Source organism: Vipera berus (assembly GCF_964194415.1).
Source record: "Vipera berus genome assembly, chromosome: 4".
NCBI classification, from domain to species: Eukaryota; Metazoa; Chordata; class Lepidosauria; order Squamata; family Viperidae; genus Vipera; species Vipera berus.
This window is the reverse complement of record NC_138206.1, coordinates 26,188,077-26,211,883: the sequence shown is the minus strand read 5'-3', so window position 1 is coordinate 26,211,883 and position 23,807 is coordinate 26,188,077. Positions and strand designations below refer to the sequence as shown.

The 23,807-nt window shown below is 35.2% G+C and overlaps 1 protein-coding gene across 1 annotated transcript in view; it reads right to left on the bottom strand.

The window, feature by feature from the left end:
- The window catches only part of NBEA (neurobeachin), a 397,191-nt gene extending 374,473 nt beyond the window's left edge, over positions 1 to 22,718 (bottom strand). The window contains exons 1-2 of the mRNA XM_081327264.1: positions 22,397 to 22,718; positions 3,062 to 3,293 (exon numbers count right to left, since the gene is read on the bottom strand). Coding sequence (XP_081183390.1) covers positions 3,062 to 3,293; positions 22,397 to 22,717 — 553 coding nt within the window. The 5' untranslated portion in view covers position 22,718. The remainder of the gene's footprint in view (positions 1 to 3,061; positions 3,294 to 22,396) is intronic.
- Positions 22,719 to 23,807: the final 1,089 nt, after the last annotated feature.

The following is a 23,807-nucleotide window of genomic DNA, read 5'->3' as shown; positions in this document are numbered from 1 at the left end:
ATAGTTTGGCGATCGGCTCGCAATTGTGACATCACAGCATCCCATGGTCACATGCCTGCCATTTGTGACCTTCAATGACAGTTTTTGACAAGCAAAATTAATAGGGGAACTGACAAGAGGTCATTTCTGGATTTGCTTAATGATGCCAACCAGAAGTTATCTTACTTTTATACAGGCAATTATCCATATCTTTGGCTTTGAATTACATCTTACATCTAATGACTATGACTGTAAGGAAAGGATATAATGTACAGCTTTGTATTCACAAGTGTCCCTTTTTCCCCCTCTCCCTACCCACCAATTTCTTGCTTTCCCTTCTTTTTCTAAATCAGACTTGATTAAATGATTAAATGAAAATTTCTCTCATCCCATTTCAAATAAAATATATGTATAATTTATTAGGTCCAATGGCAGTCTTTTCTGAAACATGGTATGCAAAGTGTTGGGCTCTCAAGCTGTATGTAAACCAACTTGAAAAATATGGGAACTGAAATAACTATTTGTAACTATTTTTTACTATAGGCAAACAACTTACAGAAAGCTGATGGTGGGAGGAGTAGGGAAGAAATTTTATGCAAGTAGTAACTGTAAATTTGCAAGATGTGTTGCAACTTTAATTATAGATAGTCTTTGAAGTTACAATGGCACTCAAAAATGTGCCTTATGACTAGTCATCATGCTTATGGCTGCTGCATCATCCCCAAGGTCACGAGGCACTTGGCCATCAACATGTATTTATGAAGGCTGCAGCATTCTGGGATTGCATGGTTGCCATTTGCAATCTTCCCAACTGGCTTCCAACAAGCAAAGTCAATTGGGGAAGCAGAATTTGCTTAACAACTGCAATGATTCGCTTAACAACTGCAATGATTCACTTAACCATAACAAAACAGGTTGCAAAATTGAGTATGATTTATTTAACAATGGCCTTGCTTAGCAATGGAAATTCTAATCATAAATCGAGAATTACCTCTAATAGGTTTTCTAAGCTGATTATTGAAGATCTCCAGACTGATGTCTGGTACTCCAAATTTTTTTAGAGACTACAAGATATTCTCCATAACAAATATGAAATTGTTTTAATAGGTTTATAATAAAGAAAGTTGAACATATAATAGTTGGGAATACTTTTAATCAAACATTGGATACTTTTGAAAACTTAATATTCCATCCTCCAAATAATATTCTTAAATTCATAACATTTTCCAAAGGTTATTTCTTAATTTAACTGAGTGAATATTGAGCATTGTCTGACTTCTTAACAAATAAAAAAATAAACTTTTATTGTTTCTCCACTGGAAAAAATATTTTCAACTAGATTATTTCCTGATATCTTATTCTGCATATTTAAAACATGTGATGGAAATGTTAAATTTCAGACCATGGAACTATGAAGCTTTCTGCTTTAGTGATAAAAATCTAAATATGCATTGTATATATCTGAATGATAAAATTATTAGAGAGGTGGAACAGAAAATGGCATAGGATTTTCTTTTTCATATTAAAAGTGACTTTTGATTAGCATTATCACATTTATTCAGTTAGATGTTCTTCATATTAAAGAAGGTAAAATTGGCTAAAATTAATTTTTACTCTTTAGGCCAGGGCTTCACAACTGGGGGTGCTCACACCCCCTGGGGGTACAAGATGATATTCCAGGGGGTGTGAAAACTTGGGTTTAGAAATTTCAAAATTATAGTGTATATGCATAATTCATTGCCATTATTTTGAACATTTTAAGGGGTGCGAGAATATATTAGAAGTGTTCTAGGGATGTGGGGTATAGAAAAGGTTGGGAACCACTGGTTTAGGCATATCATCCATTTGGATCCTTGTTTTTTACAAAATTTAAGCTTAATAATAAACTTTATAGTACATATAGCAATGATACTGAAAAAGTGAAGAGAAGTCCAGTACATTATTGGCCTTCATATAATGTAATATTGTAGCATCTTTTGGGGATAAAATTGGAATAAGTATACAGAGTACAGACTAAGTCATCAAATACTTACATTTTATTCTAAATGCTATAGTGTCAATTCTTCATTTACAGAAGCTGAGAATCTCATATATTTAATTCATAATTTTGGTTTAACTACATATAGGTAAATCCCAACACTTACAGTTATCCCATAAGTCAAAGTAAATCTGATTCAGTGACAATAGGTTATAGCAATAATATAGGAAAACATAGTAACTCCTTCATGTTGGCATAAGAATGGAAGCTTTCTCAACTGCTAACTATGAAAATATCTCCCATGGAGATGAAAAAAAAATCCAACAGATGCTTTAAAACTCCTTTTAGGATTCACAGTAAGATAAATGGAAAGATTAACACCAAGATTGATTTACCTTCCTATTTTCATTTCATTCATTATTTTAAACAACTTTACAACACACAAAATATATTTGTTTCTAAAGGGCATCTCTAAAGATTCTCTGAAAATTAGTGTCTAAAATAGGAATGTCAGAATTGAGTTCCTGAATACAATTCAAGAATTATTATCAGATCCTTATTGAAATCCTGACAAACGTTAAGATCCTGGTTCTGAAAGAAACAGTTCAATATCGATAATTCATGATATAAAACATTGTGGGAAATAATTGATCATATTGGAAAATAACCTACACATTAAAAGCTTAAAATATACTCACTAAAACTGCATTTTATTTTTTATTTTTTTTGGGGGGTTGCCTGGTGCACAAGATTTTTTGTATATACTAAGCTCTTTTAACATTATAATGTGTTATAATCCAGAAAAAGCATTTTTTAAACATCTGCCGAATTTAAAGTTTGATTTACTTTGATTACCACTCTGTTCAAATTCACAAATGTTTTCTGAATACCCTATATAACTAAATACAACTTTCAACATTTTACTTTTGAGCAGATTAGAAAAAAACATTTAAAAACGGAGTCTAAGAAAGTGATATCAGCAATAATCATAATTTAATTCCAAACTATCTCTTATACATGCTCAGATAATATCCTTCAATAATTAATGTTCATATACAATGTTAAAAATATCTCAATTATGATAGTCTATTATATAATTTATACCTGCAATCATATCATCCACAGTACTCATCTTCAATAGCACCTGTTCAATTAAACCAACTTCTGTACTGGTCTGTAAATTCCGGACACTTTTACGAAGGATGGCAGTGAACATACTCCAAATTTCTGCTTGACATGTTACATCACAGTGCTCTAAAAGTTCTGACATGCATGTTATACTTTCTGCATCTTGGATTATAAAGTTCATCTCTAGATCAAATTCTCCACCAACCAACTGAAAATTAAAAAAGAAAAAAAGAAAATGTTAATTTACTAAATCTTTTCAAGATTGAGGCAAACTAACTCAATTTTTTTGATGTTCATAAGCTACTTTGTGATCTATGAAAATGAATGTATTCTTAGGGGTTACCTTCTTTTAAATAGTCTCATATTAATTAAAATATATAATGGTAAATTAATAGAATAATATATATTTTAAAATCATAACGTGTGTATACAATCGTAATACCGTAGAGTGTATGACAAAGGCGAGAAAAATTAAACAAAATTCCATTTTTCTATCACTTTTTTTAATGAGTCTTTAGAAATGTATGTTGAGCATTGAAAGATAAGCCTATAGTTTGTGGTACGAAATTCAGTGGGATGGTGGGAGCTGAATTTGGTAAGATTTATATAGGGATAGATCAGGCCCAAATCAGAACTGATTGTTTATTAACAGCTACCAAGCTATTATTTGTTCACTCAGTGTCTCTTTATATATTATTAGGACCTTAACTAAGAGAACTATATAGAGTGTAATCAGAAGCTAGTAACAAAGATTTTTTTAGAAAACATACAGGGTAGGATAGATTCATATCATCTCTAATACTTTGTACATTATTACTACAATGCTGTCTTGATTTTAATATTTATTGTTATAGTCTATCAGGAACCCATTCAGATTATGATACATCAATGACAGAAATATATTTTTTCATTTCCAAATACTATCTAACAACTTTATGTAGACTAAAGGTCAGTAGCCCAACTCTTCTATTTATAAAAAAAGGCATTGAGCATAATGAGGTATAGGATACATTTTTCAAGGGCTTACCTCTATTACTAAATAATTACTAAATAAATAAATAAAAACATATTGAAGCAGTTTAACTTTCTAGACTGGTTTATGTACAAATAAATGTCACCACACAGAATCCATCCACAGATACTGTCAGAGAAATAATGGTGCCATGAGCATTTCACAATAGTCTTCAGTGCACATATTAATAAACATCCCTACAACAAGCTTTCAAGAAAATTATTTTTAAAAAACATATATATAATTGTATGAGCTAAATGAGACAGTGTTGTACTAATTTTCAATTTTGATGTCATTCTGTTTCACATTTGACTTTCAACTGCAACCTTTTAATTCCAAATATTTTCCTCTCCATAAAAAACTGTGTCCCCCCCACCTACAAACAAATTAATACCAGTTCCTAAACAGAACAGAAGCCAGTATCATTGGGAAAGCTGGAAAGAAACAGTAAGCTCTACTTCCTTTGCTATTTATTTATATGTCTTGAGTTTTCTCCTCTCTTAACTGAAGTTTTTCAGTTTACAAGACATTTAGAAGCACTCGATGGTAAGTATTCATTAGGTCAATTAAAGCAAAAACAACAAAGTACAAGCAAAGCTTTGGCAGATCACAGCTCTTTATCAGTTACAAAACGTAAACTGTAATTGTGAAATATAGTACTTTGGGGAAAAAGTTGAAAGAGACCTGAGACAGAACAGTTTAACAAAATAACAAGGCACAACAATTGTTTTCTAAGTAACAGTGTAATAAAAAAAACTTGATCTCCGTTCCAAAGAAATATTGTTAAATCTGAATTCTAGTTCAAAATTTTCACAGTGAAGTCAGGATTTCTTATTATCTTTTATTCAAGAATGCCACTTTAAAAGTATCCTAGATAGCTTAAAAGTTTCCTGTTGGTTTTGGATATTATTTTTGATGTACATTTTTTATTGATTTATCCTTCTAGGAGACACTGCCGAGTTTATCTAATGCAGAGAGTCATGGGCATTGCCAACAATTAATGCCATATACAGCACTAGAGAAGAAGCAAATATACATTTCCCTGAACTTATGATTGATGTTATAGATACTGTGGCAGTGTTTTCACAATATAATTAAAAGCAGTTGTCATCTGGATTTGCCACAGACTTTGGTTCCTATATCTGTTTCCCTGTGGCATGATATAATAGAATATCACATATATTACTATAGTTCAGAGCATATTTATAGCCCAACATGGACAATGTTTTCCTTCCTCAAGTTCTGCATGAATGTTCCATGTTGCATACAGATAGCTATGCAACTTCATACAACTGTTAACCACTAACAATAGAACACTAGGTTCAAAATTAGTTGAGTTTAATTATTTCTTCGTGAAACATTCAAAATTACCAATTTAAAGAACAAGTTTTTAAAATTATATTATCACTATTGCTGATGTTTTTATTGTTCCTACTTCTGCTCTACAATAGGTTTTGTCCTTATAAAAAATAGAGACATCAGTGCTGCGGGATGTATTTTCTTTGTCTCCAATTGGTAGGTATAATCTGAAAGCAATGACATCAATCGCTAGAAAATGCGTTCAGTTGATTTAGTACTAAATTTATACTGCATACTGTGGGAATCAAGGTAATAAAGGGGTCAGCAGCATTCAAGGGATGCTACCCAATTTTCTTGCCATAACAATGCACTTGGGGAAATTTTCTGGATTATTTTTTCTACCATACTTATTCAACCTCTTTGGAGTTAAATTTCTTTTACCAGCTTCGCCTCATAGTTGGTTGACTTCTGTCCAACTTTCAAATAATTAATGTGACAACTAACAAATGCAAATGATCCTGATCCACTTTACATAATTTCCAAATAAGAAGAAGGAAAACTAAATATGAGATATAGCTGTTATGCTCAACTCCCAGCTACTAATCTATTCACTTGATATGTGCATTTTGGTGCTTTATGCTATGAATTACCTCAGTTACTGTATTAGTATAAAGATAATCTTTGTTTCAGCCAAAGATCAATAATTGTTTTTTATTGTATTGGTGGTCTACTTTCATGTGATTTCTTACTATTTTTTTCTTGGTTATTATTCACCTAGAGTTATGATTTGAAAATGGGTGGCCATATTAATTTTCTAAGTTATAAAATAAATATGGAACTATGATTATAGTAAAAATAACCTACTACAAACCATCAATATAAATTGTAGTTACAATACCCTTCTTTAAGAATTCACTATCTCCAAATTCACTAGCATGTCATACGAACCAGATAAAATATTGCATTCCTCTTGATTAATCTACCAAGACAAGACCAATGTGCCAGTTAGAGACATACAAACCAAAATGAGTAGAATCATCTTCCCTTCCTTCTTCTCCAATAGACAGGAGAAAAACAGCCTTTTCTGAATTAATTTTATATTACAAGTGCTTCTTATTTTTTGCATAGTTTTCTGTACCAACCTAAAGAATGTGAATAAAAAAAACTGGAGATAATGGAACCTTGAAAAACTTTATGAATGTATAAAAGCCCATCTCACCAGTTGCATTTGTAGGTAAAATACAAAAAAGACATTTCAAAAGTCCTCTTCTAAGCATCAAAAACTACAAACACACGAAACCTTTGCAGTGAGTAACAGTTGGGCTGTATTTACTCTGCAGATATATTAAACTGGGTAATGGATGGAACCCTGTATAATGAGGACCACCTGTTTTGACATCAACATCCAGACATCAGTGAGGTATTTAGCCCAAATGAGAGTGCAAAATAGACAACAAAATTAAACTACTAAAAAAATTGAACTATTCTTAGTAACAGCCCATTCTCCTGAAACAAGGAAAGAAAAACATATATGGTGAGGTTCATATTAAGCCATGATTTGCTTAAATATTGTTTCTCGAGTCTAATGTAATTATCTGAGTGTGTACAATATGCTAAGCCATCAATTATATAAACCTGACACATAACCCATAACAAAGACTAAATATCCCACATTACAGTTGAACATATTATATGAATTAGGCCAACATATAAACCTTACACACTGTATTAAGCCATTTTGTGATTTATGCAATCCTGACTCAATATAAACTTTGCCAAACAATCCTACAATAATCTTACCCAAATGTGAAACAAAAATACTTATTAGAATATATACAGTAGAGAATTTTAGCCTGATTTTGTTTAAAAAATAAAGATGTAGGAAACTTCTCAATGACTAAAGATTATACTTTAAATATTAAGAGTCAGAAACTGAATGGACTACCTTGTATATCGGAACACTCCTGAGTTTCTGCAAGGTGTCTTTTTATGCATCTTTTAGGGGGTACTCTACAGTTTTATATATTTACAAAATGACAGGTAACTGTAGTATTGCCTTTATGCATATATTTATTTATTCTCCCACAATTATTATTTTTATAAATAACTCAGTCAATGAACATAGCTAATACACTTTCATTTTCTGTTTTGTCCACAACAACCCTGGGTTTGGCTGAGAGAAAGTGACTGGCCCAAATCCACCCAGCTGACTTTCATGACACCAAATATGTCTATATGGATCATGGATTATATGGATCAAATACTAAATATAAATTTGTTTATAAATTTTATAAATAAATAACATTCTCTCTCATGTTGATACATGATCAAAGATGATTGCAAGGGCCACAAAAAATGAACTGCAGCTTATCCACTCTGAAGCATTGCATAGCACCAATATATACTGCTCAAAAAAATAAAGGGAACACTTAAACAACACAATGTACTGTATTTAATAGTAGGATGTCTTATCTTGTGTTCCCTTTATTTTTTTGAGCAGTATAGTTTCCTCTATCAGTCAAAACATTTATGACGTAAAGTGCCTAATTTTATTTCTAAGATCAAATGATAGTTTCAATTTCTCTAGTTCTGTTCCAATGTTTTAAATATTACACTCTATTATAAGAAATACGTTTATGTACACCATTATCATTATTATTATGACTGGCCACAGAGTCAGCCAGATGTTTAGACTTGATTTGGCATTTTTATCCACCTATCTAGTCCTTCCCAAAGACCTGGGATAGGCAGATGTTATTGTTTAGTGGTGTTAAAGGTATCATCACAGGATGTAAGCTGCCTTTTGCAATTGACTGATGGTGATTTTGTCAATCCCAATGATTGGTACTCCAGGCACTTATTACTATTGGTACTGTCTTTGCTTTCTTTTGCCATAATTGTTCTATTTGCAGGTCTTTGTATTTTCTGATTTTCTCTACTTCTCTTTTATTCAGCTCTATCTATGTATTGTCACATCCACTAACCAGACTTTTTTGTCTTTCTTATCAAACATGATTAAATCTTGGGTGTTAGTGGCATGTATTTGTCTGTATTATTGTTATGGTTGCTGTTGTTATTATTATTATTTTTATTTTATTTTTTTATTTTAATTCCATTTATATCCTGCCCTTCTCCGAAGACTCAGGGCGGCTTACAAGCTTAGCAGTAGTATTGATCATCGCACAGTCAGCCAGATGTTCAGACTGGATTTGGCATTTTTGTCTACCTATCTCAAGTCCTTACCAAAGACATGGGATAGGCAGATGTGTATGTTTGATGGTATTACAGATATTGTGGCAGGATGGAAGCAGTTCCTAGTAAGGCCCCCTTTTGCAATTGACTAATGGCAAATTTGTCAATGCCAGTTGTGTTCAAGTGGTGCCCCAGTTGTTTTGGGATTGCACCTGATGTGTCAATAAAAAAATTATGGTGTGTCACCTGTGACATGCATGTCATAGGTTTGCTACAGATTTAAGAGTTACACTTCAATTGACTTCTATTTCTATTTCTGAAAACTGAGTCTGCTCAGACTGAGACAAACTTCTCTACTGTTGTACAGAGAAGTTATACAATCTTCTGATGCAATCTGCCTATTATTATTTATCTATTAAATATTTATAAAATATTTGGGTTTAATATAAGACAGAAACATATGTGCATCCTGTTCTACTTGCTCAGTATTCTAAAAGAACACAGTTCCTTGGGCTTTTTAAAACATTTCCAAAAAATTTCATAGTTAGCACAAACTGGGTTCAGTCAAGGTGTTGATTTTTTTTCTTCTGAACCTTCACATTTCTAATTCTAATTCTTCATTTATCAGATGACAATTACAAGTTAAAAACACTGCTTTTGTCCTGGAAACCTTGAGCAAATGGATGTTAAACTTCAAACATACTAATCACTGTGAATGTGGGACTAGTATTTATAGTATTGTAGGCTGCCTCTACCTTGGGGAATTTCTGCTTTTGCAATGTTGGTATCAATTATCAAAATTACTACAGAATAGTGGCTAAACATTACACAGTTTGTACTAAGGCTATTTTTGCAACAGCATGTTGCATAAGACAATTTCTTTAGTGTTTTGCAGAATATGTCAAGCAAGTGTTTAATGTAAACAATATTCCACTATATTAATAGAAGCATGGAAATAAGAAAAGGAAAGACCTGCTAAAAACTGTTTAGGTTTGTGCTTTTGTTTAAGCAAATAGTGATTGAAATCCCAGGGGATGATGATGCAACTCTCTTGAGATGTCTGAGATCAGATGATATTAAGAAACTAACAGGAACTATTAACATGTAATAGTATGATTTTATATAACAATTAGCAAACTTTGGGGGTAGAGAATAGATTTGGAGAAGACTAAAAATTCAGTTTAAAAGATAAATTAAAAAGACATGACAAGAAGTGTTTTGTGTTCCCCACCCATATAACAGTGCAATGTCCAAAAATCCCAGTACCCTTTAATCCTGCAGTCCCTCAATTATTTAATGATGAAAAATGCAAAATATATAAAAATGAAATTCAAATTATAAATGCTAAATATTAAAATTTGTTATCATTAATATAAAATGGGGATATTTTTATCATCCAATGTAATTTTATCTACAAGAACAAACTATAAAATTTCTAATTCACTAATCCAAGAAACACTTGTTAAAAAAGCTCATTTATTTGAACGTCCAACATATCCATGTTATTTTATTTTTAAAGTAACATATAGTATTTTCAAATGTATGTAGTTGCATAACTATGACAAAAGCATCAATAAACAGAATTAGAATGAGTATTATAAGAGTTATAATTGCAAATAAATCAGCATTGCAATTTTCTGCTTTTGCACAGCACCTAGCGTTGTTGTAAAAGTTTCTAAAGATGTTAACAGTATTGTTTAGGGATACCACATGTTTGTGGTATGTATCATAATAAATTTCTATTGAAGAGTCAAATGCGCTCAGTATGGACCATGTCCGCTATAAACACAGCAACCAAGATTAGATTATTTAATGCCATTGTCATACTGACTGCCAACTATGCTAGTGATGTATACCTAAGGGTATTGAATTCACCCTGGCTAAAGTGAAGGTCTTAAGAAATTTCAGAATCATGATGGATGATAAATAATAAGCTAGAGGGATACAATGAATTATGACATCTTGCTTAAATTTGTTTGGACATCTATATCCCATATTTGTTGTTTGAGGGCAGTTCTAGAATTGTCAAAACCTAATGAACACAGGAGAAGACTCCTGCAAGTCCCTTGGACTGCAAGGCGATCAAACTGGTCAGTCCTAGAGGAGTTCAACCCTGAATGCTCTTTAGAAGGCCAGATCCTGAAGTTGAAACTCAAATACTTTGGCCACCTAATGAGAAGGATAGACTCACTGGTGAAGAGCCTAATGCTGGGAAAGATTGAGGGCAATAGAAGAAGGGGACGACAGAGAATGAGGTGGCTGGATAGAGTCATTGAAGCTGTAGGCGTGAGCTTAAATGGACTCCAGAAGATGGTAGAGGACACGAATGCCTGGAGGAACGTTGTCCATGGGGTCGCAATGGGTTGGACATGACTTCGCAACTAACAACAAAAACAATGAGCACAAATTTAAAATGAACTCTAATTACTAATGGGTCAAAAGTAGAGGAAGTAGGACAAACATAAACCAAATGGTTATAAGAAGAAATCATACTCTAGCCTATACTATACCTGTCTCTATACATGAAAGCATTTTTTATATTTTGTAGAACCATCAGTATTGATCCAGTAAGATTTTGAGTAGTTTCAAGAATATTAAATTTTGCAGAAAAGCACATTTGAAGCTAAGTAACCTGCCTTAGCCTAAAAAACCCTGCAGGCTGTAGGGATATAATATCTTCTAACTCTCATTCATATAATTTATAATTACAACACAGAGCCTTAATAAAAGCCTGTGGTACCTCACTCAACAGTTCCCTATAGTTTGTGGAAGCACTGACATACACTTGTTGAATCTGTTCATCCTGTCTAAAAATTCTATAGCAGCAATATGGCATTCATTAAGTTCAACAGAGATTGAGAATATGTGTGAGATTATATATAAAGTACACAAATCACATTTTATATATTAAGGAGTAAATGTGTATTTTCAGACTCCAATATCTAATTAAAATATGTGCAGCTTTGATGAAATATTACAAATATTGCTAATTATATATGCATAAGTCACCAATACAAGCTCAGAATCTAAATGTTAATGACTTAACCTTCCCAACATTTTATCTTAAAAAAATTCTAAACCTTTTTATGATGTTAAACCAATTAAGTGTAAACTACAATTGTAATAGGAATTCAACTACTATTTTAAACAACATGCAAAACTCCATACTTCCTTAAGAAATTAAGGAAGATCCCTATATCAACTAAAAACTACAGAGTGCATTTACATAGACAATATAATTATCCAAATGGGAATTTGTCAAGGAAAGCCACATAACCATCAATGATGTTGTAAAGTATCCTGAGATTTAATTAGCACAAGTGTTTAAAAAAAAGGAAGGAAGAGAAAGAGAGTATGTCCTCTAGAAGAGCCTTCCCACATGTTATGAAAATGCTTATAACAAAAGTATGACAGGGTGAGAAATTAGTCTAGCTGTAACATACATTAAAATAGGTTTAACCAAGGTTCTATATTATTTATTTTAATTAAGCTGCAGATTTGCAAATTTTAAAAACAATTTAACTTTTTTTAAAAAAAATATGTTATAGACCTCGTTGTTTTGCATAGTCCCTAGTATTCTTTTTAAAAAGATATCTTATAACTTAACATAAAAACAGTACAAAACTACCATCCTTGAAGTTAAATATCTTTTATAACGATACAATAAATATTCAGTTAAAAGTCAGTCAGTTAAAGAATATATTAGTTTTTATTGTTCCTTATTCAAACAGCTCAGTTAAAAATTATTTTACTTTTCTAAATGTAAAAGACTTCCAGAATTAAGAGTAGAAAGCAACAGTAGAAAACACCTGTTGTTGTTGTTAGTTGCGAAGTCATGTCCGACCCATCACAACCCTATGGACAGCGTTCCTCCAGGCCTTCCTGTCCTCTACCATCTTCTGGAGTCCATTTAAGCTCACGCCTACTGCTTCAGTAACTCCATCCAGCCACCTCATTCTCTGTCGTCCCCTTCTTCTATTGCCCTCAATCTTTCCCAGCATTAGGCTCTTCTCCAGTGAGTCCTCCCTTCTCATTAGGTGGCCAAAGTATTTGAGTTTTAGCTTCAGGATCTGGCCTTCTAAAGAGCAGTCAGGGTTGATCTCCTCTAGGACTGACCGGTTTGATCGCCTTGCTTCTTTCTTTCATATACCTAGCTTCTTTCTTTCATATACCAGATCCAGCTCTGCTGGAAGGTTATCTAGCTCTTGGTTATCTACGGCATAAATAAGAATATGGATACAAGGCTGATCAAATTGTTTTTTTCTTTGTTTGTTTCAGTTGCAAATAATACAGTCTGTATGTATTGGGATATACATACACAGCCATCAGTCAGAATATCAGAAAACGGTAAAGCACTAGTATACTAGAATTATATTTTACATGTTCTAGAAAAATACTAGAAACAATGTAACATACCTGATACATACCTATATTCTCTTATTTTATTAAAACATTTTTAATAACCATTACAATTTCACAATTATCTTTATATTATATATTTCAAAGTTTTATATGTCAACAGCCAGACTTAACAGAAGGTTATACTAAAACTTTCAAAATGAAACCATGCCATAAAATCTAAAAACATTAAAAGTTAAAATTACTGAAACAGCAGAGCACAGCAGCCAACAATACAGCAGGACCCAAAAAAAATTGTACAGATAAATCATTTGATAGAATAAATGGTCTTCATCATGACACATTATATAAAGAGAGTCAATTGCTGAAAGTGCATTGTGTTCCTTGGACAATGGATTTTTAGGAGCATAACCCAATATGCCAATGTTTCCAGTCTTACAAGGAAATTATTCCCCCCCAAAAAATCAAACAAATATGTAGGTCTTTCAGACTCAGACTGAAACATCGCAGCTGCAATATCCATACTCCGGTTTCTAACTTTTCGGCTTCCTTTTTAAAGGCAAAATTGAGTTCTCTTAACATCCTAATTCCTTGACTGAAAAATCTCTACCACATGGAAACTACGGGATTAAAAATGGGATTAAATGGGATTAAAAATGGGATTAAAAAAATAAAAATAAAAATATAGAAGTACAAATAAGATTTGCATAACCTTGACTTATTGAAGGAAGTGTGATAGCTTCACCTTCCACAGCTATAAGGGCAGGCCACAGTGTGATGTGGCTACAAAAAAGTAAAGCAAATGCAAACAAGTGAAGATGCATCATCACCTGTTGTTGCAAAGCAAATGCATCAACAGGTGAAGTTCAAACAAGTAATTGTTCCTCTTCTGTGCCGGTTAGATCAAACCTAGAATATTCAGAGATTACATGCTACATTTTGGAAAGGACGTTGCTAGACTGGAATGTGTTTAGAAGAATGCAACAAAATAATATTGAGCCTACAAGGAAAAATATGTGAAGAATGGAGAAAGGCTTTGGGAATGTTCAGCCTGAAGAAAAGACTGAAAGGAGGCACAATCACTGTCTTCAAGGGCTGTTATGCAGAGTTCTTTCAAAAATGGGTTGAAGTTATAAAAAAGTAGATTTGATTGGACACCAGAAAACTTCCTGATGTTACAAATGTTAAACAATGGAACAGATTACCTGAAGGATGTAGTTAACTCTCCTTCAATGGAGATGTTTAAAAAACAAAGTGGCTGGTTAAGGGTATCCAACAGGGTGCTGTAGTTGTAGTTTCCTGCCCTAGGATGATCTCTTGGATCTATTTTCTTAGGTCTTTTACACTGTATGGTTCCACGAAGTCTTGACGGTTACACTCCTTAACTATGGGGAAATTTCAGTTTCAGATGTGCTTGGTGTTCTATATGCACATTTTGCTGGCTGTTAATCTGTTCAGTCAAAAGTCACATAAAGGTAAAGGTAAAGGTTCCCCCGCACATGCGTGCTAGTCGTTTCCAACTCTAGGGGCCGGTGCTCATCTCCATCACATACATATTACTTAAATATTATGTGCACCGAGGCTATTATTCTCAAGGCCTACAATTTCACTAATTAATCAATTATGGTGCCTGAATAATAACTGATTATTAGTTATTAGGAATTATCAATTTACTTTATTTGAACATCAACTTCCGGCATCAACTTCCCTCCGCCCAATACGCTCCCACAGAGAGGGCCTCCTCAGGGTGCCACCGGTCAAAGAATGCCGACTGGTGGCCCCCAGGGGGAGGGCATTCCCTGTGGGCGCGCCGGATTTATGGAACCGTCTTCCGGTTGAGCTCCGGATGGCGCCCGACCTTCGCTCCTTCCGGCGCGATCTAAAGACGTATCTCTTTGAACAAGCTGGCCTGGCCTGATGGGATGGGGTTGGGTTTTTATTACTTTTAAATGTGTTTTAACCTATTATAAGAGTTGTGGGCATTTTGTTTAATCTTTTTTAATTTTCGTATTCTGTCTTTTTAACATGTATTGCCCTGTTCACCGCCCTGAGTCCTTCGGGAGAAGGGTGGTATACAAATAAAATTAATAATAATAATAATAACAGCTATTGGTGCTTTGGGAGAAAACATTTATCTAGTAGAATTAGGCAAAAGAAGTTACTGCAGTGCATGATCAGTTTGGAGAGTGTTAACAAGCAAGAAAGTTGAATCTATAAGTCTCTCTTATTAGTTTCTCTTACCACTCTCTCTTGACAGGGGAACCAAGCCCTGCTATAGGGCTAGGCTCTATTCCTTTCACCTCAATAGACTTAATAAATATTTCACAGTCAGCCCTAAGATATCACTCTAACTAAGTGGAACAGCAGGAAGATAAACAGTACTGAAGGATCAGGTCAAAAGGGGTTTTTTGTGTGTAGGTTTTTTCCCCCAAGAAATAGTATTAGATGAGCCTAGGATAGGGTAAGTTACCTGGAGAATAAGAGTTTATGTAGCAAATGAATCCAATTGATAGAACATATTTTTAACAAAAGTTTTGTGACTTTTTTCGAGAAAGAACAATCCTGCTTGTTTCTCTAGATGCTCAACTTCATCTGTGCATTATCAAGTTTTTCTTCTGACTCTCTTGGATAATATATCATTTCTTGTGCCTCATATATTGAGCTGGTCAATCTTTTGCCTGTCAATTTTCCATGAAAAAAACAAGCTTAGTCATATGGAAGGGTCTTTGTCATAAACATTTCTCTTGGAGGATAGAATATGTAGTTTGAATTTCATTGTTAAAATTAAATGGCAGCTATTAGGAAACATAGGAAACACATGAAGACCAGAAAATTTACACCATGTACAGAATTCAATGTAATTTTTCAGGTTTTGTTGTTTATTAAAACAGCAACAGTTAAGTTGCATCCTTGTAAGAAATCAGATATTACAAATATGCTACTTTGAAACCCTTTTATATTCATCCAAATAAAATCAGTACAATCCCATACATCCTTGGAAATGGTATCAGCTTTGTTCAGTATAGTTTAAGAGTTCGACCTAAAACATTTGTCATGTCCCTGCATTTCTCAAAACTCACATAATAAGCATGGAATGACTGCCATCAACCTGACTATATAAGTAAAGCAATGTCCAATGCAATAATTGTCTTATCTTCTCCCTATATTTATTTTAATATATACCTATCATGTATGACATTGCTGATTTAAGAGGTTTTAGAATGTTTTATTTACTTGTATGTAAATACATTAACTTTTGAGCTATGTAGTATTCCAGCTCACCAATTTAATCACAGAATTCAAAGATAACCATTAAAAGTTTAACCCGGTCTCATCTTCAAAATCTTGTTCTAAATTCCAAATCAGATGTGAAAAAATGCTTTTTCAAAAGTTGTTTAAACTAATAAAATTGTACTTTATATAACTAGTACTGCAGAGAGCTAGTTGTTTAAGAGCAAATGCACATGCATCTCTCTATTTACTTTCATGATATATTGCATACCAACTACAAATTATTTCATAGGAAAATATCAGAGGCATAAAAAGAATGGTGACTAACTAGACATTTCCCTGAAGTTCTCTTAGCAAGGCTTCCAGAAGGAATTTGGCACTGCTTCATAGGGTTGTTGGTAATATATCATTTATAACAAAAGTGATATACACCGTTCCTGAAAGCAATTCCCAAAAGGATGCTAGTTAGGTTAATGTAACTCTTACTGTATGTCATTTCTTAATATGATATGAAAAGTACGTTTATATGCATAATGAGTTTGAAAATAACAGGAGACACTACCCTAATTTTTGTACTGTTGTTTTTTATTGTTGTCAGCCGCCCTGAGTCCTTCGGGAGATAGGGCGGCATATAAGTCCCAAAAATAAATAAATAAAATAAATATACTGGAGAAGAAAAAATAAAACATAATTTATTCTAACTTGGAACATTCTGTGTCTTGTTCTCTATCTACTATTTTTCTAACTATGCATAAAAGTTCAATATGTGATACATGGGATTTATTAACCTATACAGTTCTAGCTCAGACAATTTCATTTAATTAACAGGACATAATTTGATTTATTGACATGCTTAGCATTTATAAAAACAGAACATTTATCTTCAAAACTTTACTCTGATATTTCTTAGAACCATTCAATACAATCAAAAAAGGAATCAGCAACTTTTAAAAAAAAAACTCATTACACCAATAAATCAGTGATCAAATATATGCTAGAAAAATATTATAAACAAATAGTTTAATCAAAATTATTTACTCTATACAAAGCAATCCCAAAGGTGCTTTTTTCAAAAGGCAACTGGACTTTCTTGTTTTTCTTTGAAGACATTTCACTTCTCATCCAAGAAGCTTCTTCAGCTCTGATTGGATGGTGGGGAATGGAAGGATTTATATTCCTTGCAGACAGCTGGTCATTTGCATTCTTTTAGAGCAGGAGTATCAAACTCGCAATGTCACATGACGTGTCATGACGTATCGTGACTTTTTTGCCATTACCAGCAATGGGGTGGGCACGGTGTTGCTATGATGCATCCAGCCCACAGGCTGGCAGTTTGAAACTCCTGTTTTAGAGAGTCATTGAATCCACTTGGAGGTTTGTCTGTATCCTTAGGGTCACCTGAGTAGTGCAAATGGGATTGCAAATGGGAAATGGCAAATAATTGTATCATTATTATATTTGACTTCAGACATGAGTTTGGACAAGAGTTTGTGATAAGGGGCTTAAAAGGAACATGCTGGAACCCATTTTTAACTTAGGACATCTAAATATATTCACCATACATGGTATTGCAGACTTTTCTCTTTTTGTCATGTCCCAGTCTCATTCTTTCCTGTGTTTACCTTCAGAGACTTCAATATATGTAGTACTCCTATCAGAGTATACACTCATTTTGGTGACATTCTATGTACACTTTTTAAAAATTTGGCTAGGCTAATCAGTCAGGAAGTCCTCCTCCTAGCAATTGTATTGCTGGTTCGTTGTTCTATCTTATTAATTAACAGAGGTGTGCAATGCAGTAAGTTCCCTGCAGCTGCCACATGATCCTGCTTTATGAATTACTGTATCTTATTTACATATATATTTAAAGCATTTCCTCAAATCAAGTCCAAAGCAGTACACAGTTCTATTAAATAGACAATCTAGTAATTACTCTAGTATTCTGACAATTAATTTACCTTATGATTAGTAGAGTTGTATTTATATAGCCTGGCCTTTTGAATTATCAAAATTTTAAAATTTGTTTTATATCTATTGCATGCTGCTCTACAAAAATGTGGCCTGTAAATGAGCTTAAATAAATAAATCCACTGTAAATGTACAAAAACTTATTAACGTGTGAGCAACATGATTTGTAAAAATCCTTGAATATTTAGCCTTTGATTAGCTACTTACCAAATTGACATTATCGTTTATTTTATCTATATATTAATAATCTCTAAGATCCATATTAGCAAAAATGTCTGAGCTAATTTATATTTACCAAAAACCTGGGCCCAAGGGCTCCAAATCATTAGTAGTCCTTATTTGGCAACCAGAATTGGACCAATACTCAGTCATTAAGCAAAACAGTCACTAAGGGAAACCATGACTATACTTATGCTTTTACTTCAGCTTCCCTTTGCTTTACAGACTTGTGAAGATCATAAATGCAAGAATTCGCCACAAAGTTATTTATTTATCATTATCACAGCTATGAATGGTTGCTGCACAGCAGTCAGTAAATACTACTGTATTTAAAACTGGTGCCCTTCCATATTTACAACTGGTTTATTAAAAGCAATTAAAATGCCTTTATAATTATTTTATAATTAATTACCAGAATATCTATTATAAAACCTAAATATGAAATTTCCTCCAAATTTTGCATTTTCACTTGCAAATCAGCAGTATCTACTTGAACAATACTGTAATATGTAAAACACAGGTAGTCTTCAACTTACTATAATTGGAACTGGAAATTTGTCATTATGCAGTGTGGTCACTAAGTGAGCCATCAAGTGACTGCACCTGATTTTATCACCTCTTTTGCCCACGCAGTTGTTAAGCAAGACATCACATGACCCAGATTTGCAACCTTCCCCACTGACTTTGCTTGCTGGAAGCAGATTAGAAAGGTCACAGAGATATTGTGACGCCCAGAAGACTGAACCTTGTAAAATACATGTTGGTTGCCAAGTGAAAAAAATTTCAGTCACAAAACTGCAGGAACAATGCAATGGTCCTAAATGCAAGGTAGTAAGTCACTTTTTTCAGTGCTGTCATACTGTAATTTCAAACTGTTACCAAACAAATAATTGTAAATCAAAGACTACCTGTACTGATCACTTGCATATAATCTGTAATGAAATAATAAAATACCAGCAACAAGCAATTCTCCAAAAAGCTTTACATTTTTAACAATGTGTTTGTTCCATAAGATTTTCCTACTGCAAATATCAATTGGTTATATGAAACTTCAAAGTAGATATTTGAACTGAAAATTATTCAATTAAATCTCTGAATCTAATCAATTTTTCACATTAGATCAATGAATCATTAAATCAAATTGTATCTACAAATTTATTTTATGATTGGGAATCAATTTTTCAAATCAAACTGAATTCAAATCAATTCAATTATTTTTTTTTCAGTTCAATAGAGGATTTTCTATAATACTGTACATGAAAATAGATTTATTAGAAAGTGTTTAATGACATTAAACCACTAGTTTTCTCCGATTTGTCATTTTTAACATTAATCAAAACACCTTTTTTTGAAGAAGCTGAATATTTCATTTTAAAGAGGCTATTGAATCTTGTTCTTATGAACATATACATATATCTTATATGGGGTTGTCACTTCTAATTTGTATTCTGTAGGGAGATATTTTCACAAAGAGCAATTTAAGATGAAGCTCCAATCGTACCATCTAAAATCCCATAATATACCTAAATCACATTATTCGCTTGCATTACAATTTAAATTGCAGTAAATTCACTTATTCTGACTCCAAAACAACAACCTTTTCCAAACAACAACCTTGTGAGGTGGGTTGGACTGAGAGTGACTGGCCCAAGGTCACCCAGGACTTGAATCACAGTCTCCTGTTTTTTAAGCCTAGTGCCTTAACCTAGACCAAATAGGCTTAAGAAACCTATAGAAATAGCTCTTTGTGTAGATGGAGAAAGACCATTATAGAAGAAAACATATGTAGCTCAGATTTGAACCATGGAGTCCTCTTTGAGCCTGTTATTTTCATTATCCAATTACGTTTCCAGCTAAGTAACATTATTAGTGCTGGACCATTTCAAGTTTTCAACTAGAATGCATTCTTTCTGCAACAATATATTTTAAAATTATATTGAAACATATCCTCTCAGGAAGTATTAAGCATAGTAAAAAAACAAAGTTAATTCTTTCATAACTTGATCCTGTGCATATTTTAGTAACCAATTCTAATGTAAAAACCATCATAGCAGTTTATCACCAAAAATTTTTAAAAAAACAAGTGGGACTGAATTCCACATATTAATATGTAGTAACAGAGGATACTCCAACAAAATTTGTCACTGGCTTATGAATGGATAAAATATTACCTGGCACATCAACAGGTTCATAGAGGTTTTTATGCTTCTGCAATGCCAAAACAATACATAAGTTCAGAAAATGGATTAAACACTTTATGTCCAGGGCATAATCTGCTTAATGAATGAAAGCTGCTTTATTTTGATAACCTTATTCCACAGCTCTACTGAAATAAATAAGCAGTATCTTTATATAAATGCAACAAATGTTGCAACTTAAATAACAGTGTTTATTTTAAAAGACACCTTTGAAAACTGACAAACTGATGTGAATGTTGAAGAACTGCCAATAGTTTATCTTAGAGTCACAAACCTCATAAAAGCCAATAGAGCTTTAACTTTCACTCATCCATAAGCTATAAATGTTAAATATCCCATTTCTAACTGTGTTAACAGCACTGTCACTCTGTAAGACTAGATAACATTTACTAAATATCAAGACAATATGAGATATCCAAGTGATTATTTCAGTTTCTGCCACAGTAATAAATTAGCATAGAATGTTTAAAATTTAGTCACAAAAACACCCCCAAATTTTTGCAAGGTTATTCATGTTACCATCAAGATAGAATATTCTCATTTATTCAGCTATTTCATCAGTTTTATCACAGCAAATCTTTCATTCAGAAGCATCAAATTATATATAACTGGAAATAAATCATTTCTAAATTCTTATTTTTCTCCCTGATATTAGACAATAAACTTCTGGTACAGATAGAGGTGAACACTGCCATATACTTCTGCATTAACTCTTGCACACCATGAACTGAATTAGGGTTCCATATAAAATGCTACCTTCTCTAAAGAGGGGACATTTTTGCATACCGGTAATTTAGGTATGAAAGTGATTTTTTAAAAAAAAATCTATTCTAAATGATCAGATAATTCATTCCCAGTGAAATGAAATAATAGGTCATCTCATTAACACTGTAAGACACAGCCCCTTTTTTCAATATGTCAAACCAAACTGCTAGCAACATTCACACGTCAACTAGAGAAAAGAAATGCAATCTGTAGCTATATTTTAATGTTTCACAATTAAAAGGAATTAATATCAAATCCTCTTCTTAACAATAAAGCCATTTATAATCCATTTAAACTGAAAATAAAATTAAATCTAATTTTATAAAATACTGTATTTGGAAAAGCAACAGATAAGGCCATGCAATTTTATGGGACAGAGCAACATCCTATACATTACTGTAAGCAAGGCAATCAAGTTAATTTACAGATGATACAGTTCTGTGTGGATGTTAAAATCATAGGGTTGGATGGACTCTGAAGGGAGTTGGAGCATCAAAGTTGGGGAAGGAATTAAAAGAATCAAACTTCATCATTGCAAAGGAGGAACTCAATGCTAGAAAAGCAGTAACTACTAATTCTCAGTGAAAAAAAACCTTTCATTTCTGGATGTAAAAGATTCAGCTGCCACAGGCCTGATCAAGTTCAAGGAGGAGGTGAACAACTTGATAGAAAAGGCAGTAAGGAGAAGACCAGTATGGCAAAAGGCAGAAGTGAGTTAAGGGCAAAGCAGGCCTGTGAAGCTACAGGAGCACTCTGTGGACCAGTGGAAGATAAAAAGACTTCCTAGGTAAGCCTCCAAGTAGCTCAAGAAGACCTCCTAACTCCACCCCTCTTCTATGGGCTGTTGGAGGATGTGTCAAAATGAGGGGAGGAAAAGTAGGAGAGAAGATGACGGAGCACTTAAGAGGACAGAAGTGGAGTTAGGGAGTTCCAGAGCTAGAGACTCTTGCCCGGGCAAGGCAAGGCAAGGTGAACCCAAAGGAAGACTGACGCTTGGCAGCGCTCCCTTCTATGGGGAAGGGGTGGAAGGCTGCTCGTGCCCCCGCTGGTGGGGTGGAGCCCCCTTACCAGGTTCAATACGGTCTCCACGATGTCCCGGTTGCTGACCTCCCCGACTTGAATGAGTCCGATCAACACGGCAAATTTCATGCGGATGTTGCGGATGGGCACGGACGGATTAATCATACCCGCCGGCAGCACGACAGAGCCGGAGCCCGATGCCCTCAGCTCCCCCATCACGGCCGCAGAGCTGCTGCTCCCGCCGCCGCCTCCAGCCACCGCTGCTAGAGCAGGTGACGGGGCTGAAGCTCCGCCGGTGCTGCTGGCCCCGACCGGGATGAGAGCCGCCGGTTGCGACTCCGGCCCCGTCACGGGCTTGTCGCTCGCCATCTAGCCTCGGCTGCTGCTGACCCTGCCTGTCGCCGCGCTCCTCCCTGAACGAGAAGCTGCGCCTCCACCGCAGCTGCAAGACCACGGCAGGAGCAACGCCGGCGGGGCCGCTAAACCGGACCAAGCCGCCGCCGCCGCCGCCGCCTCGCCGAAAGACCGTCCCAGGAGCCGCTCTCCCGCTGGACTCTATAATGAGATTATTATGGGCTCCGCTGCCCCGTTAGCCGGAGCAGCTTCTCGCCCGCTCCTCTTCAACAGAGACGGGAAGAGCCTCCGCGGTATTACCAGCCGGGCGAGGGAGGAAACCGGCGAGGGCGACGGGGGCCAGAGAGCCACACCGCAGCCCCCGCTGTTGTTGTGGAGCCAGAACCGCCGCCGCCGCCGCCGCCGCTCACTCCGCCATGTTGCCGCCCCCTGCCTGCGGTAGCTGCCAGGGCGCCTGCGCTGCGGAGCCCGCGGAGGAGTGGCCCGGCTCCCTCGGCAGCCCCCTTTTACCCCTCCTTCTTTCGTCGAGTCCCGCACATTCGCCGGGAGAGAAAGTCGGCGAAAGGATCCTAGCGCTCGTGGCGGCTGAGCTGCCTGCCTGCCTTGCCTGCCTGCCTTTCCCCGCTTGGCCGGCCGGAAGCAGCGGCAGCTGGAGGCGGTGGCGGCTTCCACAGGTAGTGATAGAGGCGAGCGGATGACATAACGGGTTTGGGTTTTCCTCCCTCGACCAGCCAGACCTCCTTCCACCTTTCGCGGTTGCAGCGGCTGCGCGAGAAGACAACGGCGTGCTGGCAAAGGAAACCGGCGGGCCCGGCTCATTATGGCCCCCTGCGACGACCGGGGTGGGAGAAGCAGGTGTCAACGGCCGGCGGCTGCCCCCTCCGCTGCAGTCTGCCTGCCTGAGGAGAGCCGGATAACCGCGCGAAGGGGATCCAGAGGTCTGCCAAGAGCGCGCGCTTCTGGCCTGTATGGGGGAAGGGGAGAATAAAAGTGGCGGAGAATTCCCCACATTTTGAATGATTCCACGTTTGGATTGGTTGACCGATTTCCTGCTCTACTGCTGAAGGCAGTTGATCCCTAGGGCCGCCACTTGCGATACAAAAAT